We start from the raw sequence: 11,198 nt of genomic DNA on the forward strand, positions 1-11,198 counted from the left end.
GTTTGTTTTTTCAGCGATATGGTCTAAAATCGGGGTATAAATTTCAGTTTGGTCTGGGTCAAAAAGTGGGTTTAAATCAAATATATGTTCTTTCACCCAAATTGTTGGTTATTCCCATAAATGTTTTCAGTAAATCGTGGCTTGGCCATTACAACAGTACCAGATTTGGAATGTGCCCCAGCCATAGAAGTTCTTAGTTTTTGCCCCTTAATGCCTTGCAAATTTCAACACTTTTGACCGGGGTCAAAAGTTATAGAAGTGTAAAATGGGGTTCAAAAATAACAAGATTTTAAGTCTAAAATGTGTTATGGGTTTTTATTTGTGGCCACACCCCTCGCATTCCTCCTAACAGGTACCGCCCCGGTATCTGAGTAAGGTTCATATGGGGAGCATGTGTGGATGTTTCTGTGATTTCCATGTGTCTGCCTTTGCCTGTCTACTCCACTTTCTGTGACAGAAGTCTTTAATATGGATGGCTATGTATACATGTATGTTTTGAATGTGTGGGTATCTTGTTTCCATCGTCACTGAAAAGGGTATTTATACCGGTATATAAGAAATGCGTGCCCCACCTCTATGTCTTACTGTAGGCCTAAATCCACCCCTGCACATGGCTAACAAAAGATCAAACGTTGTAATGACATTTTGCAAATAAGAAAAATTAGTACCCCCTCATTGAACTGGGCATATCACTTATTTGTACAAGTCAAGACGTGACATACATGTATCTCTCGGGTGTTAGGCTTTTTGAGGGGAGATTTTTATGTCATCATGTTTGGCTGTGAGGGCAGTGCACCTTGATGTAGAGCAGAGTTATGCTTTGTCAGCATCAGTGCGAACCTTCATGCACCGAAACAATGCTAGGTGTACGAGTGATGTAGAAATGATGAAATGAAATCTTTATGGTGCCAGTGGGTAAAGGAGTGATATAGCAACAATGAAATGAAATCCCTAGAGTGCTAGTGTGTATACGAGTGATATAGACAATGTAACAAAATTCTTAGTGTGCTTACATTGTGTCAAAAAATTAAATGATCTAGGTGCTGAATTTGGTTCAATGAGCGGCCAAGTCTGTGCCAAGGCTAATGTGACAATAGATTGATCATATTGTCATTGCCAAAACACAAGTACATGTACCATCTCCTTCTCCTCCCAAGTGTGTTGAAATGCATTGTGTTAGGGGCCGTGGAAAATTACAGCATGTGGGGACAATTTTTCCCATTTTTGGTCGAAAATTTTCTCCTCAAAAAACTACTCGTCAGATAGCTTTGGTTGAGGTTCTTGGTGATGATCCAATGTGATATAGTCAAATTATGGTGAAATCTTCAATTGTGTATATTTGTAGCTATTTTATCCATTTTTACTGGCCACTGAAATGAGCAATCAAAGATTTCCACCTTCATCAACATGTGTCAAAAATAGTTATTCTCTACATAAACACAGCGGAGCTATATCGGCCGCTAGGTCACTTGTTGTACTTTTCTGCTGGGCGCCATTTTATGGGTGCAGCACCCGTTATTATTTAACGTCTTAAAACACATAGGCATGGTGAAAATCAGCGAGAAGTGATACTTCTATCCACGTCCTTCAGTTAGCACATTTACACAAACCAACTGTGGTATGAAAATAAAATCATGAAACTAATGCATGAAATTAGCAGCTATTGAGGCTTTAAGTGTAATGTCTCAATCTGCTCTTAAATCCCTGCTGAGTAGACATGCAAGTCCTACCCCGTTGATGTATTTATGCAGTATAACAATTAATATTTTCTATATTTTTTGCAGGCAATCCTGATTCTAAGAGTGATGCGAAACAGTACATTCTATCAGAAGCCCGGACATTTATTGATAACTATGTTATGACCAAGGTGCCGGAATTAACACAAGAACAACATATATTTAAATGCAAGTATTGTGAGCTGGAGTTTGTTCAACCAGTTTCCCTCAAGTGGCATGAGCAGTCCCATTTTCAATTTGCGGAAAACATACATCCGAACAATACAAGTACAGAGATAGTACATGCTACACAAGATAAAGTATTCAATTATACACACACAACCGTGATGTTGTGTCTTCTTCATAGAAATGATGATAATGCAATTCATATGGCTGATAGTTCCCGTATTGTTTGCTTGTATACATGTAAATATTTTCTGCTATTTTATAAAGTATCGGGCTGCCCAATATATGCACAAGCAACACTTGAGTTATGATGTACCATGTGTTTGCTTAGTGAAAAAAAAGCTTACCAACTAACTTGGGATCGTAGTGTAAACTAACAAGGTTAAATTTACACCAATCATCCAATAGACCTTGATATCGAGCATGATAATAAATCATTTAAGAATGATGTGACTTCCCACAGAGGAGTCATTACTCAGCGCATAATTGATCGCGTTTCCAGGAGTCAAGATACCACAGATAGAATTATCAGAAACTACAATGCCATCAGCTACATGCATCACCCATCAGGAAAACACACAAGTAAAAATACAGAAGCAGATGTTTTGATAGTGAAAGAGTTTGAAGATCTAAAATTGTATGATTTTATCGCAGGACGACAACACTCAGCATTCCTAAATATCAATGGTAATCCTCTCCAAAACCTCAAATTGACTGTCTTCAAGCCATGGATAAAAAAAGTTGTACAAAGTTATCTAAAAACATTTACTATTTTCCTAAAAAATCAGTAAAATTCAAATCTAAGCTTGATCCATACTTCAACTGAAGATGTCCCATGATCCATTATGATTTACACTGTTGTAGATGCCTCACTGTGACTTGGCATATCTCCAGTTTGTAAACAAATATAGATACAAATGTATTAGTTTTATTAGCTCACATTTTGTTTAGCAATGTAAGTTTCTAGCAGTGATGCCTGCATGTATTGTGTCGACATATGTATGTATACACAGTACAATATTTTACCCACAATTCTCCATGATTTGTACCATTGAAGGTTGTCATTTTAATAACTTTTTCTCTGTTACATACTGACAATTATACAAAGAACATATCAAAGTATTTATTTGTACCTAAGAAAAGTATGTCAAGGAATTAGAGTGAATGTTTGTAATCAAAAGTCATAGAAGTCACAGTATGCATATACTGCTAATGTCACACTTTGGAGGAAGCAAGCAAATGACCAACTGAGGTGGCCAATCTCTGTTGAAAGTTAACATGCAAATTGCCTTTGTCTTGTCAATAGAAAAATCAATGTTTTTTTTTTACTTAACAGGTGCTTCAAGTATCCCTGTTTTACTTCAAACTTTTATATATGGATGGTTATGCAATTGTTTGAAAACTTTACAAAAAACGTATAACGATGATAACGCACGATTTTGAAAACCATTTGAAATGGTACTTGATAATGAGAGTCTCCTTCAAAGTACATTTTCAAAATTTTTATTTGTAGTCTAAAATTTTCTCTACACATGTGAGCTCGGCCTGGCGTGACGAGGGAATCTCTGATGGTACAAATCAGAATGAATCATGGGATATCTCAAGTACTGTTGTATGTCTGTGTGTCCATTAACTGCAAAAACGTAAGATCTGCTGCACATTTCATCTTGGTATCTGGTGTGCAGATATGTTTTGAACTGTAGATGGGATATGTTCACATGAATGTATCTTTACCAAAATTATGCAAATGAGCTAAAAATTGTGAAAATGGTAAACAACTCAAGAAACAAAGGTCATGTTGCCTTAAAATAGTTTGCAAATTCCTAATAAATTGTTTTGTAAGTTTTTTTCATTTTTGGTTGAAAAAATCATGTGTTTTAAAACCTCTTTCCAGATTGGTTGGAAATTCAAATTGGAGGTGTACCATATTGTTCTCATTGTTTCATTTATCAATGGTCCATAGTTAGTTGAAAATGCCATTGTTAATTTTTTGAAATGTATATATTCACTTTTCTCATAAAGTGAACAGCAAAATATGGTACAAATTACTACCTAAGGTTATGGCATCTGCATCTACAAACAGTGATCTCATTGTCATTTACAGTAATTTTAAACATTTACTAAAAATCTAACTATACTATTATTTGATATACTGAAATAATTATTTACTTGTTTCTATTCAGTGTTTAGAAAAGTCATCATTGAACAGAACAAAGAGAATTGTGGGTAATCTGATATATTGTGATCTGTTGAAGACTAGAATTCAATTCAAATTTACTTAGTTTCAGTATTGTATTATTTGACTGCTTTTCTGGCATTTTGAGAAAAATGCCATAAACATATAATTTACTGTAAATATTGAGAAAATGTCATTATTGTATATTTTGAATAGCTTTTTTGTTTAATTATATGATACTTGCCGAAAAGTGTTTCATTGTTTGAGTATTGCAAGTATAACTATAGCAGATATGATGATGGAGAGCAAATCAACATGCATTGCAAACATACTAGTATTTTAATTGTAATAATATCAACAGAGAGTAAAGTGAGTAGAATAAATGTCTCTTTTAAAGTATACACTCTGAATCTCTGTGTACTTGTTATGAAAGTGTGGTAAACAACTTTGATATGGCAAATAAATAAGCTGTATCTTTTGGCTGTTTTTTCAGAACTTTTGGTTTGTGGTTTCCCTACACTTCCTGCATTGAATCCCTAAACTGTAATTTAATACCAAGTATTTAGCATTTCAACACAACCTATATGAGTATAATCTCCATTGTTATTGTTGAAAATTGTATTCAAGTCCGGACTAGAATTCATTTGTAAACAATAAATAGTGATCACTACACACATACAAGCTGTGTTGACAAAAAGAATACTCGAAATTTCAGCAAGACAAACGGATAGTTGATAGTTGATATACAGAAGCAGAAAACTGAAAAACTTGCCACAAGTTACAGCTTTTGCCCCTTTAGCTACATTTGAATGCAACTCTACATATTTTACTGCATACATGTATACCTTTTAAGCAGTGTGGTCTCTAAGCCTATGTGTTGAGTCATATCTGACAGATGCTCCTATCTTGCAAGAAAATTTTTAGTACGAAGGAATACAATGATCTCCCCTATACACTCGTAGTTAAAAGATCTCATCTAAATTTTCTGAATGATTATGCGGTGGTGCAATTTTTATCACATGACCACCCAGTGAAAATCTATGATTGGCTTGTTCTCCATCCCTTGTTTACAGCCTTCACACATTTAAAACTCTGTTAAGACAGGCTCAAAATGAGTATACATGTGTATTTGGTAGCTAAAATGGTCAGTCTTAGATAACCAATGTAGAAATGTTATTCACCTGGTGATCTTCTCAGAAAACTTGCAAAGCGAATAGTAATGGTCAGCAAAGAAATCTATAGTGCTAGCTCATATCTCCATACTGAAAAAACTTCCCCGGGCTAAAAGACCGTTTGAAGATCTCTCTGTCTCTCTGTCTCTCTCTCAGTCTGTCTCCGTCTCTTTGCCGTTCATATTGCTCTTTCTTCGTCTGTCGTTTCTCTGCACATCTTCATCTCATTCCGTTGGATGGTACTTGCGTCCGCTTATTATCAATTTTAATGCCAAACTATTTGCATGACTGCTGTGTCTGTCGTCAGTACCCCTTCGGTATATTTCGTCCTACATCCTGTCAATTATGTCAATTGCTTCTTTCAAGGCTGTACCAATAGACATGTAACATGTTCAATAGTTCGTCGTTATCTTAAAACATGTTTTCCCCGTTTCACCCAATGCGTGCTTCTAAACCCTGAATTTCTCCGCGTCGAATATCAACAATTTAAGCTAATGCTAGGCAGACTTAGAAAAAATAGTGTCTGCACGCTTCTTTACAACGATTATCGTGAACTCTTTCCGAATATTGCAAAGTTGGCCATAATTGCAGCCGTGATTCCAGTCTCATCTGTCCCGTGTGAACATGGGTTCAGTACACAAAACAGTGTCATAAATGATCTGACGGTGGTAACAATGGAAGGGCCAAAACTTAGCGAATTTGACTTCAGAGCAGCAATGATAAAGTTCAGGCCGCACAGAGATCATTGGCAGTTGTATGTAGTCTAAATTATTATAGTGAGAAATGAATACCGTTGTCAGAGAATAGAACAGAACAGTATTAAAGATTGTAAAACTCATCAAAGAAAAATATTGTCACTGCTGCAGTGTTTATTGAACACTTTATTCATTGACTTTGAACTAGTTTTCGATATCGCGTATACAGCTATTTTATAGGTACTTACTTGTAGTTGTACGCATTTTTTATACATTTTACGCAAAAAAAATTGCGTACAGCCTTACATAGGTCTGAAAATCCTAACGGAAGCTCTGATCATGACCCAGCATTTTTACCTTGAAGTGCGTCTCCAACGGCCAAAAAGCGACAACCTTTGCCTTCTCATTCTAGGTCTTATATCTAGGCTATCTTTTACGTGTGCTTTGGTGTTTGCTTCAAAAATTGCACGAGGTCGGATATCATAAATGAAACATATTTTTTGCACGACTGCATTCACAAACATTTAAATACAATTCAGGGAGCGCGAGACTTGGTTTTATTACGATATCGCTATCAACACATCTTCATTAAATGTCATTAAGATTTTGATTGATTTATTCCGAACAAATACGATGAAATTAAAAAAAGTACTATACCGATATACAAGTCGTTTGCCCAGTAATTATCCCACATCACACGTTTTGATATGATATCTCAAGACTCTTATCTCTGTATCTGGATGGCACATGAACCAGCGACAGCATAAAATATTACAACACAAGACATTTACAGACGTAAAAACAAACAACGGCGACGAAAATAGGATACATCAAAATACACAATTTGTCCATCAAATTATTATTTGTCCGTCAAAAATACATTTTGCACATCATACAGAGAACGCCTTGAAAAATTAAGAGATTTAATCCAGTCTTTTTTAAAAACATTCTTTGCTTTCATTTTAGTCATGCATTTATTTTCTTCGTCTGTCATGTACAACGCGCTGAGACGAATGTATAAAGCGCTTAAAGAATTTTTAGTAATAATAATAATTATCATCATCATCATCATTATCATCAACATCGTCACCATCATCATTATCATCTTCATCCCCTAACCTTCATATGTCTGATATGTCTCAGTCAGTGACGGTATCTTCACACAACCTACACTTTATTTAAGTGTTAACCACACTGACAACATCTGCATATGGTTGCTACAGTTTATTTTCTAGCTAAGTTAAACCCGAAGCAATTCTTACGTTCTGGCGGAAATAAGAAAACTCCCAAAAGAGTCTTCCCCGGTAGAATCTACATTACACTATTCTGTGATCGTATCGTGCACGTGTCACTGCGAGAATCTACTCCGGAACTTATCATCACCATCTTTCTATCTGCTCACTAGGGGCACAGACAGGATTATTTGCTACTGTTTACTTGTGTTCTTATTGTTCAGCATATTCAATCTTACGTCACGGCGTAACCGTCATACCGGTCCCCTTCAAGCCTTTGAAAGCCTCCCCGTATTGATTGTTGACAGGTTACCATGACCGTGGAGCTAGGCCTCCATGCTATGACTCATGCCCTGACCAAGACCCTTTCCATTTCAATGAATACTGTTATTTGCCATTTCGGTACCGCCCCGTATTTTATTTATTTTTATGGAATTCCAAACGCTATAGTTCTCTTCCGCCAAATCGTTAAAATGGAAGTCAATATTCGGGCATCTAGGAGGAGAGTTCTTCTTTTGCATAATGTGCAATGAGAAGATACACCTGTAGTTCCGTGAAGGCTGCTGAGGTATGCCAATTGAAGGCAGATAATTTGTTTGCACGTTCGGACACAAACACTGATAGAAATAACCAAGAGCGGCGATTCCATTCACAATGCACACCGTTCAGGGGGGGGGGGAAAAACGTCGAGCAAATCTTCGAATAATATTTCAGCAAGTTGGGGTTGCGTATCTCGATCGTTGACGTGTTTTTACCAAACACAAATACGCCAGCCTAAGGCCAGAGAAAAACAAATCTTGGTCACCGGAATTTTGGACCAAAGTTCAGGAGTAGCGAGCGAAATTCTATCTTCTCCCCTTTTAGGGTAACCAGAAATATCTCAGACAAGATACTGGTTATTGAATTCAACATTATATTTCTCAACAATAACATAGGGAATTACATATACAGTCGATGTTTGCACAACAGAATAAAACTGATATACACAGCAAATCACTGAAATCACTGAAATCCAACAATTCAGTATTGTACTTCAATATCCTTCTGTTAGAACGTAGCATCTGAGTTTTCCAATTTACTTTGGCCCCATGTCTTGGGCCTATTTACCACTGTCCCGACACATTGTACACAATAGTCTAACAACACTGTATTGTGATCTGAGTGCAGTTATATAGTATAAATTTGCCGAAATAAAAAAATTCCAAATCGGGCAAAGTAGAAGCGACGATTCCGATGAACAATTTATTATTTTCTTTCTAGCCTGATGACTATATTTCAAATTGTGCAAGAAACAGGATAAGTTCTGATTCAAGATTCACTCTCTTCACCAGTCACCTGTCTTCAATTTATATTTGTGTCCACATTTATTGCGGATGAATAGATTTTAATTAATGACGGAACAGTCACGCATTCCCAAGGTGACTTACACTGGTCGCAAACCGAGAGAAATTGAACAAAATTCTATTGAAATTATCACTAGTTACATGAATAAAAACGAAAAATAATCGAAGAAATAAAAGAAAAGAATAATAAAAGTCGTCACTTTAAAATTTACACCCCATCGGCGATTTCGAACTGTTTCAAACACAATTCTTTACAGTATGTTTCATTGACGTTGCGCAAACGACCAATTGCTTCATCTAGGGTCGGATTGTTGGGGGGTGGGGGGCAGGTCAATGCTGTCGAATGGGGTGCTCTTTCGTTACATTTCACAAAAATTCAGAAATTGAAGGAATTATATACGATATGATATTTTAGAAGGTCTAATGAAAAAGAATAAAGGTTTGTATTTAGTCATTGATCACCATCATAAGGACCTCCTCTATAGTATCAGCATACTCCTGGGCTTGGGATTTGGTACACACATTAGTATGATATGCAAGACTCCAGAACATCTTACCATGTAATGTAGCTATGTAATGGGCAAATGTAGGTTCCCACTTGAACCCGCTACAGGCACTCACTCTCTTAACCAATTCAAACTCCCTAGGTGCGGATTTCGTAAAGTACGAAAGATCTCCCAAATTGGACATCAGAAAGAGTTCCTCAGAACGCCCAGTCTGCTCATCAACTATATCATCGGCAAGAGCATCAAGAAGTGACAGTTTCAAGACTTTTATGAAGAACGAGATCAGTTGAAGGAAGTTTCTTCCCTCCTTGCCATTATTTCGACACTTGTATCTTGTTTCCTTTGTACATTTTGCTGCCAACTCCCAAAACTCTGCACTTGAATCGCCATTCTTTGACACTTTGATCTCTTGCTTCATCCCTGAAATGTATAGTCCTACAGATTTATTTGGATCAGGTTGAGGGGTGCAGTACTTTCTCATATTTACTGCTAAACTGGTGGGAATTTTCTGATCACGGCTCAGTTTTCCTCCCTGCATGATTTTGCAAATAGCAATAGAAGCTGCTGCGGTTGTAGCACCATTTACTGTAGCTCCATGTTGACGACAGATATTTCTTAATTTCTTCACTTCATCCTCCGTGAATTCAATAGAAAGAGCCCTGGTCTCCTTGACAACGGAGGGGTTCCTTGAGATTTCTGTCTGAAAGCGCTCAATGTATGGATTAACTTTTCTTGATTTGAAGAGTTTTGATATTTTAAAAAGACTTTTGGCAATGATTTTTTTCCACCAAGGGTATTCTTCAATATTCACCAACTCTTCCACAGATGGCAGGCGCGGATAAGAACTCGTGTCGATGTCATCACCATTAGATAAAGCAGAAAGGATGTCCATTAGTTCATTCAGAACCCTCATAATACAGTTTCCATCTACGATAGCATGGCTGAACGTGGTTGCTACGATATTCTTGTAAAGCCCATCTTCAGACATGTTCTTGTCTTTAGAACGGAGAAGACGCATGCGCCATAATGGACCTCTTGAAAAGTTGAGCGGCGTTTTGGTTTCCATAGCATGGACGTCTTCCCAGCATTCCGTCTCAACCTCATCAACATCTACCACCAAATCTTCCATCGGAACAAAGTAGTAAGACCGTCCATTGGCGTCTTCATCTTCAAGTACTCTCACTTGAAATTGTGGATGTCTTCTTTGCAAGACACTCGCTGCCTGTTCCAGGAGATCTAGTGTCAGGGGTGTACGTGACTCCACAAATGCCATGTAGCAATTGATTTCCATCGTATTTGTATTCAGTTCGTACAAAATGCTCTCAAAGGGGCCAAGTTTCCTCGCGTTCTTCGAAAACATGATTTCAGATCTTCCAGACTGTGAAGAAGACGGTGAATGTACCGTTCTCTTTTTAAGAAACAGCAAAACAGAGACAGCTGACACCAAGCAAGTAAACAGGATCAGAAAATGCTGTCCATCCATTGACGTTAAGGCATCCATGATTTTTCTGTGACAAAAAATATTGATATTACATATACCGAAAAATCTTATCTATTATAATCAGCAATGGTTAGCAATACCGACTTTAGCATGGTATCGAACGTCTTACACAGAATCGTCCATGGCCATCGATACTGCAAACAGATCAGATAACCAACGTGTTGGGTAACAAAGGTAACGTATTTTGTTTTCTTTCCTTATCTCCAAATTAATCGCTCTTCTCAAAATATTAATACCGGTATTCTCTTCATTTGTGTAGAATGAGACATAAGACGTTAAACAAACACTATGAAAGTTCGCGTCACTTGGAGCTACGCGGAAATTCTAACCATGCGGTTAAATATGGCTCTTAATAATGATTTATAACAAGCTTGTTAAATTGTTACATAATGCAAGCTCCTGTTGATCGAACGACTGTGCTATAGCAATCAGCCCAATCAGCCCCATGGGCATGCTTTCCCCGTGACCATGGATTTGGTACAAGTTCAACTACAAGAAAGGAGTAATTGCGACCCTGTACCAAGAGAATTCACCCCACACAAGATGTTACACTGATGCAATTCGTTTTAAAATTGTACTTACCGTACCGGCCGTTATTGAATGTGTGAATGGATTAAAGTGCTGTAAGCCAGGACTGTTCAGTCGACGCCAACCAAGAACAATGAAATACTG

At 37.1% G+C, this 11,198-nt stretch overlaps 1 protein-coding gene across 1 annotated transcript; it reads right to left on the bottom strand.

Annotated features, from left to right (window-relative positions):
- Positions 1–8,054: 8,054 nt before the first annotated feature.
- LOC139139925 (uncharacterized) lies at positions 8,055–11,198 on the bottom strand. Its single transcript, XM_070708891.1, has 2 exons — positions 11,109–11,198; positions 8,055–10,533 (listed from the first exon to the last, which is right to left on the bottom strand). The coding sequence occupies exon 2, from the start codon at positions 10,524–10,526 to the stop codon at positions 8,967–8,969; it is 1,560 nt and encodes a 519-aa protein (XP_070564992.1). The 5' UTR covers positions 10,527–10,533; positions 11,109–11,198; the 3' UTR covers positions 8,055–8,966.

The sequence above is a fragment of the Ptychodera flava genome, chromosome 1 (genome assembly GCF_041260155.1).
Source record: "Ptychodera flava strain L36383 chromosome 1, AS_Pfla_20210202, whole genome shotgun sequence".
Lineage (NCBI taxonomy): Eukaryota > Metazoa > Hemichordata > Enteropneusta > Ptychoderidae > Ptychodera > Ptychodera flava.